Source organism: Colius striatus, chromosome 19, assembly GCF_028858725.1.
Source record: "Colius striatus isolate bColStr4 chromosome 19, bColStr4.1.hap1, whole genome shotgun sequence".
Classification (NCBI taxonomy): domain Eukaryota; kingdom Metazoa; phylum Chordata; class Aves; order Coliiformes; family Coliidae; genus Colius; species Colius striatus.
In genome coordinates this window covers 6,154,757-6,173,501 of record NC_084777.1, presented here as the reverse complement: position 1 = coordinate 6,173,501, position 18,745 = coordinate 6,154,757, and the positions used below count along the sequence as shown (strand labels likewise).

The 18,745-nt window shown below is 42.6% G+C and overlaps 1 protein-coding gene across 1 annotated transcript in view; it reads left to right on the top strand.

Annotated features, from left to right (window-relative positions):
- The window catches only part of PKN3 (protein kinase N3), a 19,601-nt gene extending 856 nt beyond the window's left edge, over positions 1-18,745 (top strand). The window contains exons 2-22 of the mRNA XM_062011919.1: positions 2,966-3,248; positions 3,791-3,939; positions 5,389-5,518; positions 5,633-5,784; positions 6,121-6,316; positions 6,608-6,799; positions 7,053-7,162; positions 7,655-7,798; positions 8,743-8,818; positions 9,759-9,945; positions 10,951-11,062; positions 11,913-11,989; positions 13,479-13,545; positions 14,143-14,234; positions 14,589-14,765; positions 14,855-14,917; positions 15,447-15,523; positions 16,034-16,176; positions 16,427-16,534; positions 17,109-17,189; positions 17,865-18,745. Of these exons, the coding sequence (XP_061867903.1) occupies positions 2,966-3,248; positions 3,791-3,939; positions 5,389-5,518; positions 5,633-5,784; positions 6,121-6,316; positions 6,608-6,799; positions 7,053-7,162; positions 7,655-7,798; positions 8,743-8,818; positions 9,759-9,945; positions 10,951-11,062; positions 11,913-11,989; positions 13,479-13,545; positions 14,143-14,234; positions 14,589-14,765; positions 14,855-14,917; positions 15,447-15,523; positions 16,034-16,176; positions 16,427-16,534; positions 17,109-17,189; positions 17,865-18,077 (2,829 nt within the window). The 3' untranslated portion in view covers positions 18,078-18,745. The remainder of the gene's footprint in view (positions 1-2,965; positions 3,249-3,790; positions 3,940-5,388; positions 5,519-5,632; positions 5,785-6,120; positions 6,317-6,607; positions 6,800-7,052; positions 7,163-7,654; positions 7,799-8,742; positions 8,819-9,758; positions 9,946-10,950; positions 11,063-11,912; positions 11,990-13,478; positions 13,546-14,142; positions 14,235-14,588; positions 14,766-14,854; positions 14,918-15,446; positions 15,524-16,033; positions 16,177-16,426; positions 16,535-17,108; positions 17,190-17,864) is intronic.

The window sequence follows — 18,745 nt, the reverse complement described above, 5'->3', positions numbered from 1 at the left end:
TAAAGAGGACTGGCTCCAGACAGGACTGCAATTGCCCTTTTCCAAACCTTATGGTGTTGGGTTGTTTTTCTTGTGAAGAGTGAATGTGGTTAGCATGAGTCTCTGACACAGGCCTCATGCCTGCAACACAAAGCTGCTGTAAAAGATGTGATGCAAAATGTCCCGATGAACACGTGGATACCCCTGGGCTGCAGAGGGGTTGGCCTCCTCATTACTAGCTCATTACACTGAATTGTACATCCATTTCTGTGTCAGTGGTGAAACTGGAAGGGTCGGGGTTGCTCTGGGCTTTGTGCAGGTGAAGCTTATTGCTAGGCTGGGCATGACAACTGAGAGATGGGATCTCCCTGGCTGCAATCCAAAGGGCTAAGTGCAACTTCAGTGATGCTGAAATTTTTGCTAGTTAGGAAACAATCCAGACTCTTTGGTACAACATGAGTCTAGTAGAAGCCCTGGATGAGTTCTGGCAGCCCTGCAACAAGTACCAAAAGCAAGTTAATTTAAGCTAACTTGGGTGTTTCTCTGCAAACTGTAAACATGATTTGGGATTGTGTTAGAGACATGCCCCGAAGGACTGACCTTTCCTAGGAACCCAAGAACAACTGCAGCACAGGCTGTGGCAGTATCCTGACACCCTCCTGAAGTTCCTGAATGCAAAGTGGACCAACCCAAATGCAAATTACACTTTCCCATCCTCCTCAATAATATTTTATCTTCCTGGTGCGAACAGGGTCAGTGTTATGGGCCTCTCTGATTCATAGAGGGGAAGAAGGATCCAGTAAAACATACTATGACTACATTATGACTGTATGTAGAAAGTTAGCATGGTTCATTAACTGATACTCAGACTAGCTTTTCACAGAGAGCTGCAGAGGAAAATTGACCTGAGAGCTGCCCAGACTGTACCCGTTCTCCGATTTAATAGCCAGATCTCTGTATTCAGTACCCTGTGTTGGCATTACTGTTGCACCACTACTCAGCCCATTGCTCTGAGCAGATCCAGAGGGTGGATTTCGAACATCCCTTTGCATAGTTTGGATAGAAAGTAAATCTGGATGCTTTTTCTAATTAGGAGAGAATTGCAACCAACAAACTCCTTTTAGTTACTTGCTACAAACTGGATAAAGAGCTCTCTGATATTCCAACTCAGAGCTGGTAAAGGTTGCCTGTGACTCAGGAACTCCATGATTCAAGTTCTTCCTCCCAAAACTTTGGATGTTTTTCAAAGCTCTGGCTTAGTTCCTGGCTTTACTAATTGGGCGAGAACTTCCTGGACTCGGGATGTTAATCTGAACCTTTTTGTTTTGTTACCAATCTGAACAACTCCTGTTTTGGCCATTGTGTTATTTGTTGCAGACCCAACTTGGTTTTAGGCCAAATTTAAAATAGACTCTTCTTTTCCCTTCTTCTTTAATGATTTTGCTATTAGATTGAAGCTGTAGCAAAAACTGCTCAAAGATGTTTGGCTGGGTGAATAACAACATATACTAATATGATTAAATAATTGTTTCTGTGTGAGTGGCACAAGCTTTGGATGCACAGCACACTCATAATGTGCAGTAATGTACATGAGCAGCACAAAAGCAGTGTGATTTATTGGTGGAAATGTGGTCAACCGATTAAAGGGTGTGAAAGTAAGTCTGGATTCCTGAGTTCTGTCCTTAGTCACTCACCTGCTGTGTGACATGAAGTCAGTTAGTGTGGTGGAGATTGACTGTGAGACTGTTTCTTTTGCATTTAAGCAGGGAGTATGATGAGTTGTTACTGTAGAGGGTAGATTTAGACTAGATATTAGGAAGAAGTTCTTCCCTATGAGGATAGTGAGGCACTGGCACAGGTTGCCTAGAAGGACTGTGGCTGCCCCATCCCTGGAAGTGTTCGAGGGCAGTTTGATGGGGCTTGGAGCAACCTGCTGTGGTGGAAGGTGTCCCAGCTCATGGCAGGGGTTTGGAACTACATGATCTCTAAGATCCCTTCCAACCCAAACCATTCTGTGATTCTATGAGAATGTCAGATTATTAACATATTAATTAAAGCCACTCTTCCTGTTGAAGAGAAAAACATAATCTCTTACTTGAGCCTGTTTGTTATGGGGTTAGGTAACATCCTCATGGATAAAACTTCCACAGCTCCTGCCTGAGTTCAGTCACTATGTGGTCAGTGAGACAGATGTGCTGCTGCTGCTGCTTGTACTGTGTATACCCAGAGTCTGTAAACAGAGCATCTCTGTTCAGAGCTGTTGACGAGGCTTGTGTCACTGGAACAAGTGGTATTGAAAATGATGTCAAACAAAGCCCACAAGTTCGAATGCTACTAATGCAACACAGAATAGCCAAAAGTTCTACAGAGGCTTTAGTGCCTGTAAATCACAAGCAGAACAGGGACAGCAGTTTGCTTGCCTTTCAGATAGAGCAGAAAGTTAAGCTCACTCTTTTGCTTGCTCACTTGTAAAAACAGCTGCAGGTTTTACCTTTTTCTTCTTCAGGAGGAACAGCTGAGAGTTAATGCGTGCTGGTGACATTCCAGAGGAGCTCTAACAGGGTGGTTGAGATGTGTCTTTGAGCAGTCAGCATCAGGACATACTCAGATTAAAATCCACATCTGCTACATCATACTGGTAAAAGTTAATGTTGAGCAGAACAGGGCAAGTAGTGGCTGGGCTTTGATACTTGGAAAACAACGATGTGTGTAGACATTAAGTAACAAGGAGACGAGTAAGGTGAAGCTTTTTCTTCATTATGCTTTAAAATGAGGCCAGTTAAGATCAAAGTTGTGTTCTGTCCTCTGCAATGCAAATATAGCTTTGGTCTTGACAATGTATTGCTAAGATTGGCTTCTGAATTTGTGTGAGCCAGTTTCTAACCGAAACAAAGGAGTGGAACCTGATGAGGGTATTGCTATATCATAAAAATGGTTGAACATTGCTGTTTCTGAAATCCTCTTGCCCAATGCTGCTTGCTTGCAGGGCAGCTGCCTCTTGCAGCTGGGCAATGGTGTGAACTTAATGGATCCAAGCTTCCAGCAAAAACTGGAGGGTGAGAAGGAGCTACTTCGCCGTGCTATACAGAAAGAGCTGAAGATTAAAGAGGGAGCAGAAAACCTGCGCAAAGCAACGACAGACAGAAAGAATCTCGTTCATATAGAGCACGTGCTGAAATCTTCCAACAGGAAACTGGAGCAACTGCACTGGGACCTTCAGGAGCTTAATGCAAGGATTGTAATAACAGACAGAGAGGAGAGTAAGACAGGTAGGTCTTAGGTCATGGCAGGAAAGTTTGTTGTGGTGCTTCAATGTGTATGTATGTATATTGAATTGGTGTGTTTTTCTGTTGAGATGTATCCTCTGTTGGTATTTGTCTGATGAAATGGTCTGTGCAGTAAAAAGTTGAGAAGGGGACAATAGAAGTGAAAGCTGGCAACATGAGAGGTCACTGTAGGGAGGAGACCAGCTGAGACTGCTGGGCATGGGCAATATTCAGGAGTAGGCTGTAGGTAGAATTGAAGAGAGTTGAATAGAGTATCTGGGCAGTGGAACAGCCAAGTATCCTGCAGGATGAATGAGAGTAAAATTGGAAGAGTGCTTGTTAGGATGATTAGTTGATAAACTAAGAAGTAGTTACAGATACTAGCTTGAGCCTAATTTGAAACACTGCTTTGCCATCAGTTTTTTAGATGAGACCTTTTTATACCTTGACTTATAGCCTAACCTTTTATTGAGTCACCCATCTACAACCCAGTGAAGTGACAGAAGGAAAGATGACTAATTGTATTGATTGTATTGTTTGTGCAGATGGATCTGTGTCTCCAGATCCTTGTCTCTGGGAAAGAAACTCAGATCCCATGGCAAGAAAGATTGAAGCTCTGAAAAAACAGCTACATGTTGAAATGAAAGTGAAACAAGGAGCTGAAAACATGATCCAAATGTATTCAGCGTCCAAGGTAAGCAGGAATAAGCAGCCATTTGGGAACATGGATTACTGGATCAAAATTTGTGTTTAAAGTCCACGCACAAAACACCTCTCTGACAGTTGGTGTGTGCAACTAATTTGCAAAGCTTGCTTGACTGAGTCTTAGCTCTGCATTTTGGTTCTCAACATAGTGGCAGCATGTGATGTTACTGCACAGGACAACCCCTACTGCACGGTGCATCAGATGTACTGCAGCATGTTACAGACTTCAAGAATTTATGAGGAATCAAAACCAAATTGAATGGCACATATTGCATTTGCCAAGAACTTAATCCAATCTATAATTACTGGATGTTAAGACAAGGCTTTTCTGGAAGTGTAGTTCATTCCACTTTGACCCATGATGTGGTTGCCTCTGCCTTTTTCTGGAGCATCTGCTGGTGATCACTGTGAAAGCGGAGTTATGAGACTGGACAGACAGGCATAATCTGGCAGTTTTGATCCTTTTGGCTGTTTGTGCTTCTGCTCTTGAATGTAGCACAGTGGTATTAAGTTGGGAATCATGTTGTTTTAACTTAGCCATGTAGTTTCCTTCTGTAGCCTCAGACGAAAGTGGTAGGTACCTACTGAGTACCTTGTGTTATCAAACAGATGAATGGCCCTTTGGAAAGACCTACCTCTCCTTACCAGCTACAGTCTTTATGTTACTTCTGTAGTCTGGATGTTTGACTTAACTGGCTGAGTGCCAGTGTAGAGGTGTTGACTCATCTAACTTCAGTGCTAATCATGACTCTAGAGGCAGATGTGAGCCTGATAAAAGTGTCTTATAGGAAGTGGTGTGATAGAAGTGATGTCTCTAGAAAAACTCTTCCAAGCCTGGGAAGGAAGTAAGGTATAAATGGTATTTTCAGTCACTGTCTTGAAAGAAAGTTGAAAAGCATTGCATTGTACCCTGAGTCGATGTGATGTTTTGATATCACTAGTTTGTTGAGGATAGAGCACAGCATGTAAGGAAAAAATTCCACAGGTTTACTCTTTTCATATTCATCCCACTTCTTCAGTTAGGCATAAACATATTTGAAAGTCAAAGGATAATGACAAAAAAAAAGACCCAAGAAGCTTATTATGGAGCTTGATTCAGTTAAGAGCAGCAATGTAGTGGTTGTGATACTTTTATTTGTTCAAAACCCCTGCTTACAACACACTAAGTGCAGTTAACCACTGAACCTCAAGTCTCAGTGAGTGCAAGGTTTGATATTATCTGGATATGTCCTTGACCTGTTCTTCCCCTATACAAACAGACATCTCAAAGTCTTTGATCCTCAGTCACGTCTCCTTTGCCTAACTGCTATGTATACCCTTTCAGAATCATTTATGACCCATCTTGCAGGTATCCCCTCATTCTCATGTGTGACCACATTGCCATAATCCCATTCTAATGAGCATGGTTCTCTCTCTGCTGATGCTTTGTTTTTGGCAGGAGCGGAAGCTGCTGGCTACGGCTCAGCAGATGCTTCAGGACAGCAAGACAAAGATTGAAATAATCCGCATGCACATTGTGAAAGTGTCTCAGTCAGCAGGAGGGATGGAAGATACAGTGGATCCAGCAGGTGAGGGGTTCTAAGTCACTGATACAGCCCAGAACAGATACAACCAAAGCCTTAAGATCCACAATACTCAAGTCAGATTTCATCCTATGAATATTTTATCTCCTAAATGGCCAGTGAGGACGGGGACCACCATCAGTGCTTTGGAGCTGCGTATTGAGGAGCTGAGACATCACCTGAGGATTGAAGCTGCTGTGGCTGAGGGGGCAAAAAATGTGCTGAAGATCCTAGGAGGGAGTCGGGTACAGGATCGCAAGTTTTTGGCTGAGGTGAGCACTTCTCAGCAGGGTAGTTTCGTGCCTCAACATCAGTGATTTAGCATGAATGAACAGAGTTAACCAAGAGTTATTAGTTTGGCAAGTTCCCCGTGTCTCTGTGAGGACAGACTGGTTGGAATCACTTTCCCTTCTAGGGATAACGTTTCTCAGGAAGATCAGGAATGTCACTGGGGTGGTCAGGATCTATGGGAAATGATTTCATCCTGTTCCTTCATTAGTATGAAGTTATCTGGCCTTTTTTGAAGCTTAGTCTAGTATTTCCTAAAGGATTAACAGTACCTGGACTGGGGCTGTACACTGACAATTTCTGCCTGCTTTCTGTTCTAGGCTCAGGGTCGTTTGCAAGAGTCCTCTCAGAAGATTGACCTGCTGCGCTTGTCCTTGGAACGTCAGCTTAGTGAGCTTTCTCCCGATCACCCAAAAAGAGCACTCATCAAGCAGGAACTGGTAAACACTTCCTCCCTGGGAGCTCAGCATGGCAGCATCCAACCCACTGCAGTCATCAAACCTACAGCCCTTACAGGTACTTAAATCCTGCGTTGCTGTGAGCAGGGCAGAGGCAGAAATGAGCTGCGTTTCTTGTTGTAATGCCTCACGTTATATGGACAATTTTCTAGGAACTAGGCTTGTGTCTTCTAGGCCAACTAGAGCTTTCAGATCACATGGATTTGCAGTCTATTAATCTGGCATAGATTTGAGCTATTCATCAAGAAATCATCAATCTGAGCAATTCTTGGCCCCCTGTGAGGACAAGCTGTCTGGAGTCACTTAATGTTTTACAGAATGATATTCTTTACTCTCCTGCAATTCCCAGGAACGTTGGAAGTGAGGCTGATGGGGTGTCAGGATCTGCTGGAAAATGTCCCAGGACGTTCCCGAATGACCAGTTCTTCTCCCATCTGTGGCAGCCCAAGCGATCTGAGGTCCCTTTCCCGAGCGCGGGTTGGCCTGGGTATCCCTGGCCGTAGCGTGGCAGGAAAGTACCTGCGGAATGAAGAGCCATGTAGTGAGTATGGGGCTTCCTCTGGAATTGTGACTGGCATATGGCAGCATGGGGGCTTCTCATCACAGCACTAAGTTATTCTGGCATGAGTGTAATTGTAAGAAACCTAATGCAAAACTAAGAGAGAGAATGAATTGTGTTAAACCTGCTCCTTCTAATGCTCTCCTGGAAATCACCTTTGGTTGCAGTATCCACCTTCACCATGAGACACTTTCTTTGGTAAAAGATTGGAATCCATGTTTTCTCCTTTGTCCAGATGAGGCCCTTGCTGTACTCAAAGTGGACAATAAAGTGGTTGGCCAAACAAACTGGGGACCAGTTAACAACCAGGCATGGGACCAGAGCTTTGTCATTGAGCTGGACCGGGTAAGTCTGCCCCTGATCCCTTTGTATCTGTTTCTCCCATTTCACCTTACCTGATGCATGTTAAGCTGCCATTACACTTAATTTAACTCTATATTGCTCCTGTCCCCATGTCACTTTATGTACCAGTTATCTCAGTCTTCCCCTGAAGGCAGTGCATCTCTGGTAGAGATTCAGCCTGAACAGCATCTGTTGTCCTTCTCTCCTTACCTGAACAGTTTTATTTCATCTTACCATCAAAGTGGCATCCACAAGCGTTTCTGAAATGGGGAGCTGAGAGCCATCATCAAGAGGGTCTGTAGCTAAGATCTGAAGCCATTAGAGAAAGCAAGGAACAGAAGGATTGAAGGAGTTTCTTATGCATACTGTTTAGTTTGCACATGTTTTTACAACAGCGTGTTTGTGCCATTTTCAGACCGTGGGACAGTATATGTAACTCTTCTGCTTTTTTTGTTTCCCCTTCTTCCTTCCCCACCACTTCACCCATCCCACCAGTCTCGTGAGCTAGAAATTGCAGTTTATTGGAGAGACTGGAGAGAACTGTGTGCAGTGAAGTTTTTACGTCTGGATGATTTCCTTGATAACGAGCGTCACGGGATGTGCCTCTCCCTCGAACCCCAGGGCATGCTTTTTGCAGAGGTATCGATGTAAGCTTTGTTTCTATTTCAGAGAACTCTCTGTGTTTAGGGTGCCTTCCCTGAAAGCAGTTGTTCAACCCAGGATGCAGGGAATGGAAAGAGCAATAATCTAGAAGTGTAGAACGACACCTGAAAGCTTTTGGCATCAATGTCACGTATAAGAAGAAGGAACAACGTGATGTTACAGGTGTACACACGGCATAGCCTGGAGTGACTCTTCAGTTGCTCCACTGTAATTATACCTGTGTATGCTGTGCAATCCCTTGGGTTTTATTTGCTTTCATTGTGAGTCATCGGTGACACTTAAACATACAGCTTAATGGTCAGAATTGAATCCCAGAGACTGTAGAATCAGAGATCCAAATTCCCTCTGGGTATGCTTATTTTATCATTTCTGAGGCTAGTAATAGCTTGAAATACCACCAATGAAGAGATCATTCAGATAATCCCTTAAAGAACTCCTTTGTGTTGTGAAGAAAGTTCCTGTGATGATCTTTCCAAAAGCAGGATCTTGACCTTGTTCACCGACATTTGGCTCCTCTCCTCATCTTGTTTTTTGTGGTTTTGTTTTGTGGGGGTTGTTTTTGGTTTTTACTTCTGTGCCACAGACTGCTGCTATTTTCCCCTTAGAAATGAATGTGTTCTTTATGCATGGCTTTACAAATTAGATTGACTTTGTTTGAGGTACTAGTTGGTCTTATTTCTGGGGTTTTTCTGCATTTCAAGTAGCAGAAAATTCTAATGTCTAAAAACCACAGTTGAAGTAACAGGTGTCTAGAGGGTGAAGCTAGAGCCACGCAGTCTGGAGTCTGTGGGAGTGACTCCTAATTTACCAGGCAGATATCAGTGGAGAATTAGATGAGAGGGCAGGCAAGTGCAAAGAAAGTTTGGGTTCACAGGGCAAATCCTGAAAAATCTTGACAAATGCCATTGCTTCTCTGACAGGTGATGTTCTGTAATCCTGTCATCGAGAGAAAGCCAAAACTGCAGCGACAGAAGCGCATTTTCCCCAAACAGAAGGGTAAGCTGCTGGAGAACTGGGGTGTGTAGGTGAGGGCAGGGCTTTGCACAAGCAGGTTAGCATGCACTCCTGTCTCAGCACATTGGTGAGATGTTGAGATACTTGCTAATTACTGTGTGTAAGTAGTTGGGCTTTATTAGAACATGGAAGTTCAGTCACAAAAACCTCTGGCAGCCTGGCTGCAGCATGGTGTGTAACGTGATATGGTTGTGGTGTTTCTAGTCACAATTGACATTATTAGGAATATATAATTAGTAGTTATTTAACAGACTTGCTAGCATGATCCAGGTCTCAAGCTGTACTAGTTAAACCAGTTATGCTGTTACTGATGAACAGATCCTGGGAGGTTTTCTGGAGAACTCTGAATTACAGGAGGCTCCATGTGGCATGAACAGGCTGCCGATTGTGAAGTCTTTAGAGCTGGCCTCTCAGGTTAATGATTTAGGGACTGGAATCACTTGCATGCTTTCTTTTTTTGTCTGCAAATTCTTGTAAGTTGAATAAGGCAAGACTTTACCTAGTGAGAGCTCCTGGCAGCAGGGATAAAGGAGATTTCATTTTTATGTTCTTCAGGAAGCAGTAAAAAATAATGGAAACATCTCAAATGTTTTACTCTTTAAGACACTTTCTGAAGCTTTGTGTTACCAGGCTGCACGACTGAAGTGCAGTGCTGAAATAGAACAAAACCTGACTTAAATAATGTTGTCATGTTTTATGCAATTTTTACTTGAGGCTCAGTATGTTATATGGAGCTGAGCTGGAGTGAAATAGATCTGTTTCATCATCATCATTATTAAACTTTCTTCTCTAAAATTCCCTAGGGTGGGCTACCTTTTTGAGTAACCCACAAGGGTTTGGGTGACAACAGTGACTTAACAGCACATGAGATTGTCATTTATGTGTTAGAATCTCACAGATGTTTTGACTCTGACTCCTCCAGGGAAGGAATTTCTCCGAGCTCCTCAAATGAACATAAATGTTGCTGCCTGGGGTCGCCTGATGATGAGTTTCCTCCCTCCGTGTAGTTCCATGAGTACTCTGAGCCCCCCACTTCATGATCCCATTCACACGGACTTCTCTCCAGTTTCCACACAAAGTCAGGTCGATTCAGTGTCCAAACTGAGTGGGTAAGTCCTGTTCTGAGTGTTGCTGAGTGACACCCAAATGAGTGTAGGATAGATCTTAAAACTCTCTCACTAAGGTGGAGGAAGATGAGACAAACGTATCAGTATTTTCAGAAAGCCAGTGCTACCTGAAACAAAGTGGTTTTAGTGGGGAGTTCAATATACTGTAGCTGGCTCTGATTTATTCTTAGCAGTTAGACCAGTTTCCAGAATTGCTGTCCTCACAAGCAGTGTGTTACAGAGCTAGGGGATCCTCAGCAGCTTTGCTTTCCTCTGCAGTAAGATCTGTGGGCACAAAAGTGGTGATAAGTAAATTGTGAAACAAGAAATCCACCCTTCCCCAAAAAACACCCAGATTTTCAAAAGTTATTTTACATACACAGAAAGATGCACTGTTTCTGGGGTGTAAAGGAAAGAAAATTCCCCTCATTAAATGTCTTCACTGGTGTAGTAACTGAACTCTGTGCAAGGCCACGATGTGGTGGTTGTGGTCACAACACACTCTTCTTTCATGAGGTTCCATGTACCCCAACCACAAGCATCATGTAGCGTGGTGTAGCAGGTACATAGCCAAGCTTTTAATCATGCTGTAGAGGAAAATTCCCTCCAAATAGTTTATTAAAATTACTGAAATGGAATTTTAGACAATTAGTCATTCTCTGAAAGCCTGTTCCCACTGATTCACAAGACCTAGAAAAGCAAAACCCCAAACCTTCTGTTTTAAACTTCTTTTAAGATCTTGATCATAGTGACTTGTTTCTCCACAGCTACGTTTCATTAAGAGCATCATAGTCTAACCATCACCAGCTTGGTAGTTCATTTTCTTTTCATTCATCCAGGAGAGCATATAAACCAGTTTTGTTGATACTTCACAGACTTGTGGTGTGAGTCAGGGAGACCTGTTGTCCAGCGTGTTGGACTGAACTGACCTTGTATAGCAAAGGTGTCTCTGTACATACAGTGTTCTTCCCTAAAGCAGTCTCCTCCAATTTTGTCTCCCAAATGCAGTGACTTTCCTGTGGCTAAGCTTACATTTGCTGATGAAGCACCACCCAAGCCTCCACGCCTTTTCCTGATGACCAACTCCAAAGAATCAACCCCATCTCCTGCAGATTCTCCGGTAATCGTCTGGGTGAAAGAGAGACATTTTCTAAATGCCTGATAGTCTTTCAAGGCCCAGTTCTTCTTATTTGTTTCATTACCAGAGAAATTAAGTACACTTTAGGCAGGCAGCTCCTCATTACCTGGTTGATCTCCAGGAATTCAGCATTCAGTGATCTGTTTCGGCATGGAGTCTTTCAGAGTGTTCACAGAAATATTGCCCCTCTTCTTGTTTGTTTGTTTTGGGTTTTTTCTTCCTTTTTAAAAATTATAAATTGTTTTTCTTGGAGAAGCAAAATGAGAGGTAGGTGGGCATTGGAAGTTCAGGGCAAGAGAGTAGAACAGATGACTGCACAGAGAAAGCAGGGGAAGAGAGGTGATGATGGGCTTTTTGAACCAAACGAAGATCTTTGTCACTAAAGAAACTGGGCAAAACCAAGAAGAGCTTCACTTTTCTGACAGGGAGGAGCAGGAAGATTGTTGAATAATATAATGGTTGATGACCTGCGTTCTGCCAAGCTTTCTTTTTTGGCTTTGGTGATAGAAGAAACCTCATTCTTTGAATATTGTGACTCTTTTTGGAACATGAGATGCCTTTTTTCTAGAAATGAAATGTTTTATCATGGGCTTTAAGAAGTATTTGTTTTGAAGGGTTTGATCCTGTAAAAAAAACCCCAAAACATTGTACATGGGAATAGTTTTCTGTGATCATAGAGATTCTGTTTCCATGCTGCTTCCCTCCAGGCAGAAGTGAAGACAAACTACAAGAACTGTCTGGGTCATGACAGGAAAAAACTTGGATGTGGGTGTTCAGGTCTGACTTGGTGATTCCAGAGGATGACACACTGTTATTTTCTTTCTGTTCATAGTGTCTGAAGAGGCTACATGTTGAGGAAAAGTCTTGTAGCTCTGCTGTAACAGAATTTCCAGTCCTGCCATCTCCAAGGTAACCACGGACAGCTTGGGCTGTCTTGGGTCACAGATTAAAGAGGCACTGGGCTGAAATTTTTGAACATGCAGTCTAAAATTCTGCTCAAGACATGCTTTGGTTTCTCAGCAGCAGACTCTTGGTGTTGAGTGTAGACAATACCATGAAAAATCTGCTCTGACCTTTACTTGTCTAAATTCCTGCTGCACCTTATCTGCTTATTAACCCCAGTGCTTAGCCTATGGATAGACTAACTGCAATGTAATAGATGACTTTAGTAGAAGGCAAAGTCACTTAATTGTCTTCAAATTCTTCTTTGTGTTTGAACTGTCATGGTGTAGCCTATTTAGATTTATCTGCATTCTAAGTGGTACATTTCAGAAACACATTTAGCATCCCTCACACTCTTCTGTTTCTATTGATATGCAAGTTACACTGTCTTTTATGACATGGGGAGGCATAAAGCAGTGAGTTGTTTATAGTCTATGGCAGTTATGTGTACACAATTTGTATGTAACGAGGATACACAGCAGTAAATATACCAAAACCAGGACAAGGGAAAACCAGATTTACTATTGTTGAACAAATACTGAAGAAAAAAGCACAAATAGCCAAATCTATCTAAGCTCATCTTGCAGTTCAGATCATAACCTTATGTTCACAGTTTCATAGTCACTTTTGAGGGGTCCTGTCTTCAAAACCGTGTATTCAGGATACAGTCAGGCACCTACCTACCTTCTCTCTGAGAAGGCTGAGGAGTTGAGTCCTTCATGAGTAGATATTCAGCCCTTCATTTCACTTACTGGAGGAGTGTGTCTGCTGCCTTTTAAAGATGATCCTGAACTGAAGCATTCAGGGTGTGGGTTGGTGGGGGTTTTTGTAAAAATTCTTTCCAAGCAGTTCTGCAGCCTGAGTTTCCTTGGTAACACCTTGTGCCTGACATAACATTCTATAGCATCTCTATTCAGCTTGGGATTTTTTTTTCCCCAGCAACATTTTATGTCTGTTGTGTCTCTGTTGTTTTATTTCCAGTTCTCATTTGAGAACTTACCCTGATGCCCTTGTCTTGCTGGCACTCCATGTACATGATGGTGTCTGGTTAACACAATTGCTCTTGAGGCTGCTGAGAGGAATGTAGGCAAAATTGAATTTTACTACCTTAGGATGGAGGTGGAGGGGAACTAATCCTGTTATGGGAAGTAACAGAGAGGGCAAGCCTTGGAGAGTCAGAATTGTTGCCTCTGTCACCAGTACAGACAGAAGTCAGGCTGCTGCCACTGGGACCAGTTGCCTCACTTTACAGTTACCTTCTTTCTTCAGGGGCAGAAAAGCAGCAGCAAACCCAAGTTTTAGGATTTCAGCTTAGGCTAGGAGTGATTGCCACAGCTGTTTGTTTGCTTTCCTTGTGCTATACAGAGCTTCTTCCACTAACACAAATACACACACTTTTGTTACCTGTTTATGCATCTTTTGGGTATGGTCACAGCAATTCTTCATTTCTCTGCAGGAAAAGGGCAGTTCAGCTTGAGGACTTTCACTGCATTGCTATGCTGGGACGTGGCCACTTTGGGAAGGTAGTATGAAGTGTACCCTTTGTGAGGAGGACAGTAGGACTGTGGTTGTGAGGATGGGCCTCTGCCTGGAGTCTGAATAGAAGCATTGCAGTGCAGAAGAGATTTGTTGCAATGCAGATAAACAAAACAAACCCAGCCCAACCACACAAGCAGCTGGTTGTTGTTGTTGTTAACAGGCAAAACTCCTGATGATTTGTGGCTTCAAAGCCTGGAGAAAACCTTCCTGGGAGTGCTATGTCATTTCATAAAGCACACCATTACCATTCTTTTCATTATCATGCTGATCACTAGTGGAATAAATCCACTCCTAAAAAACTGTGCATAGTTGCTTGCTGTGAGAGCTCCAAGGTGCTCATAAAGCAATGGGCCAGCTGTGATACTACTGTTTGAAAATAATACAGCTTATTCTGACATCCTTCTGGAATGCTGCAGCATGAGGTGCAGAACAAAAAGTGCCCCATTTTTGGAGTTACTTGAGCTTGGTTTTTAGAATGACTGACTCTCTGGAGTGGGTGAATATAGTTTGTGTCAATGGAAGTCAAAGTAATCCAATAAGGAAATAACAGATTTGTTTGAAGCTTTTCTGTTGTCTTTCAGGTGCTGCTGGCCCAATACAAGGCAACTGGGAAGCTGTATGCTATCAAAGCCTTGAAGAAAAAAGATATTATTAGGAGAGATGAAATTGATAGGTGAGCTTTGTTTAGAGATGGTACTATTGCTACAGCTACTTTAACACAGCTGTATCAAACTTTAACAGGTATGAAGTGTACTTGCCATGGTACTATAAAGGCTAAATGGGACCTAAAGGCTTGGGTAACTAAAATCAGGAATAAGGAAATTTACAACAGTGCTGCTTTCTAGCTTCTGGTGTAATAACACCTAAAGAACCCTCTAAAACACAGGGTTTGGAAGTACTTCAGATAACTAGTGTATTAACCCTCACTTTTTATTTCTCTAATTGAAGATCTTTGTCCCGTCTTCCCCAAAGCAGGCTTTTCTGCCAAGTTTTAACATTGATGTTTTCCTTCTTTGAATCCTGGCAGCTTGAACTGTGAGAAGAGAATATTTGAAGTGGTCAATTCTTCTGATCATCCATTCCTTGTGAACATGTTTGCATGTTTCCAGACACCTCATCACGCTTGTTTTGTCATGGAATACACTCCGGGTGGTGACCTTATGATGCGCATACATGAAGATGTCTTTCCAGAGCATGTGGCACAGTGAGTTAGAATTGGTCTAGTTTCCAGACATTACAATTTTTTCACTTGATTCTCATTTATATTTCCTGATAACTGTTTCTCTCTTTTAGGTTTTATACAGCCTGTGTAGTCCTGGGGCTCCAGTTCTTGCATGAGAAGAAAATCGTTTATAGGTAATGCAGCAAAGAATCAAGTGTAAGACATTTCAGCATCTTGAAAGTTTCTTTTTCCTGGAGCTCACCATCTTGCTGAGGTTTCTAATCTTTCTGTCTGTCTTTATTTCCCCCATTGCCCGTTGCTATCAGCATGTTCATCGTGCTTGCGGTAAAGAAACCCAGCTAGAAGCTATTCCTCTGATGTGTTGCAGGTGATTAATCCTCTGTGACATGTCAATACATTCTGGGGGGCACCTGTAAGTCACTACTTTCTTTTTTTCCTCTGATAGTCAAGTAATTTGTCATACTGTTGTGGGATGCTCTTTTCCAGATGAATAAGCCCCAACCAGTTCCAAGCTGCTTTGTGAGCCTTTTGTTAAGAGGAAAAGATCAATAAATTAAGGGGAATCTTCCAACATTATTTAAACCACATGTAGACTTTACTGGACTTAGACTTTGTTCTCTTTATTAACATCTAGCTTCTACCTCTTGGAAAAGGTGATGTTGGATGGCAATTGCCACATTCTTTCCTCTTCTTTGCCTGCAGGGACTTGAAATTGGATAACCTCCTCTTAGATGCTGAAGGATTTGTGAAGATCGCAGATTTTGGATTGTGTAAGGAAGGTGAGTGACTTTTATGAAGCTGAAATTGAACCACCAGAACCAGTTTAGGATCTGGGCTTTAGGAATGTATTCACAAATACAGATACTGAGGTGTTTGTGTGCAACGTGTATTCATCCTCATCTTCAAAATAAAACAAAATGCACCAAAACCAAACCAACAAATAAACCCAATGACAAACCCCCCCTTACTTGTCTGGTTGTGATGAACTTGGACAGAGTACTTTGTTCTTTAATCTTCAGGAAATTTATGAAGTGGTTTGCAGTGTGCTGGTTTGTTCAAAGGAGACACAATATAGGCTACTACAAAATGACCAATGGAATCTGCAGGAAGTTTCCCTGGGTTTGCTGTTTAATTCAGCATTGTTTGTATATTTCTTATTTGGAGTTGTCAGGGGCCTTAGGTTTCGTACTTCCATATTGGCATTGACAAGCAGACCTTCAGAAGGTGAGGCTGCACATGATCCATGTAGTAGTGTGTGCTGGATATTATAATATGCCCTTCTCCTACAGGAATAGGTTTTGGAGACCGCACAAACACCTTCTGTGGCACTCCGGAGTTTCTGGCTCCAGAAGTCCTGACAGACATCTCCTACACTCGGGCAGTAGACTGGTGGGGACTGGGTGTTCTCATTTATGAGATGCTTGTCGGTGAGGTAAGGCCCTTTTCTCTGAGAGCATCTCACTAAGCACTCTTGTGGAGAGCAATACTCAGCCACCTGAGATAAAGTTTTGCTGAATGTAACCAACTATTAGTACTTAAATGACATTCTTCCCATTCCTGCTGCTTGCCAAACACTAATGAATCCCTACAGCTCCCTGCTAGTCTCATCCCTATTTAATAGTGAGGAGTGGGCACTGTTATTGGCACTATGTGGATTAAATACTGAACTGTCACAATTGCAGTCCCCATTCCCAGGAGATGACGAGGAGGAAGTCTTTGACAGTATTGTCAACGATGAAGTCCGATATCCACGATTCCTTTCCTCTGAGGCCCTGTCTATAATCCGTAAGGTAATGGTCATGAAGGGTCTCTGGGAGCCTGGGGAATTTGCATTTGCTGTTGTAAGTGGATCCAGAGGAACTCTCTTAGGACCAGATAGCGTTTCTGTGTGTAACCTGCAGCTGCCTACACAGACTAAGGCAACATTTAGAATTTACACACATTTTTCCTTTCCTTCTGTTTACATAAATGCTGTTCTGTCTGAGGATGACTAAGCAGGCTTCTTACTGAGGTCTGTTGCTGCTAAGTCTGAAATGGAGCTGTGTTGATTCAAGGACAGGAATGTCAGAATCGTGCAGTGGAGATGCCTGGTTCAGTTTTGAAGTGTGACCCAGTAGTCACAGGTGCACAGCTGAGGTGAGCTGCTTCGTGCAGTTTATAGCAGGTGTCTTATTGATGGTGGAGAGTTGTTTACAAGGAACTAGGTCTGAGCTGTTACCAAGCAGATTATGACCTTGCTGCAAGGTGAGAATGAGAAGATACTGAGAAGTCAGTCCATCTCCTTTCTTGTGTTTTTCTCTCTGGAACATTATTTCTGTCTGTCCTTGTCCCTGTTCTTTAATTTTGAACTGGTATTTCCTGCAGCTTCTTCGGAAATGCCCAGAGCGTAGACTGGGAGCAGGGGAGAAAGATGCAGAAGAGATTAAAATCCAGCCCTTTTTTAAGGTAGGAACTCACTTTATCCTTCCTTCTCATCTCTTGAGAGTGACTTGCCTTCTGTTGATACTGAGGCATGTTTCCATGAGTTATCAGTGAAATCTTGATGGTAGCTTCTGTTGCACCTCATTGCTCGTCTCAGGAATATGTGTTTCAATTCATGTTTGAGATGACATTTCCCTCCAAGTGTATTGTCTGGAATCTGTAACCTTACAGAGCCAATTTGTTATTTCTGATTGTGCTGCTTCTCTGTACAAATACACCTACCTTCTTAGCCATCAGCAAACACCCCTTTTAAAATCAAACTGCAGCAGTCAAAGATGCTGCCTAGTGATGACAGTGACTGCACTGGAGTAAGAAAAGAACTTGGATGTCAGCAGAAATGGCTGAGAAGTCCACAAATCCCTCTGACTGCAGCTGCACATTAGTTTTCTTTCTCCTAAATATAGTTTGAGCTGTGACTTTGTTTCTTGGTGTTGTGAAGAACAGCCTTGGACCATTCAGAATCCCTGTGCTGCACAGCCTGTCTTGACTATGCTGCTTGTTTAGATCCTTCTTTGAATTCTTTCTAATTGGTAGAAATATGTTGTAAAAGATCTGGAAAGGAGGCTGCAATCCTCCCTCTGACTTCCACATTAAGATTATTTATGAAATGTGAATCTGGCCTGTTCACTTCTCTTGCAGGTGATTGATTGGGCTGCCTTGTTTGCCAGGAACCTGAAGCCCCCTTTTGTGCCCAAGTTAAGAGATCCCACCGACATTAGCAACTTTGATGAAGAGTTTACATCACAAAAGCCAATCCTTACTCCTCCAGAGCAGGTTGCTGTCCTAACCCGTAAGGAACAGGCTGTCTTCAAGGACTTTGACTTTGTCTCTAGACACCTTTTTGATGTTTGATTTCTGTGCTGTAAGAAATGTGAACAGATTGTTACCACCTTGAGAGAGTGCAGAGAGGACTTGGCATGAGCAATGGAAAAGTCAACAGAATTCATACAGCTGGTAGTGCTGATGGCCCCAGGACAGGTGCCCTGCAAGCTGAGTCAAGCTACTGGGGTTTATTCAACCTGATTTGTTGGAGGGATACTGGATGTCAATTATCTTTAAGGAGTAATTAATATTTGACTGGATGTGTCTTCAGCTGCCATGGAACATAGATGGAATTTGGAATTTAAGCTGGGCTTAATGAAATCAAATAATCTCTGCAACCCAAGTTACCCTTTGCAAAAAGCCTAAGTAAGTAGCAGGGCTTTTTAAAGCTGCACAGTAGTGGGGGGGAGACTGTCCACTCCTCCCCTGTCTTCTAGAAAATATATGCAACATTCCTTCTTTGTAATGTTTTTATGCCCATTCCCACTCATAACTATGTGTATGCCAGAGAAGGAATGGATTTTAACACAACCAAGACAATGATGTTTGGGTTTTATCATGATCCACATGAAAGGAAGTCTCATTCTTCTTCTTTGAGGCTGCTAAATCTCAGCTACTGTTTTTAATGATACAAAAAAGCCACAGCTTTGCACATGCTGTTTGTTTCAAAAATAAAGATACCTTTCCTTACACTGAAA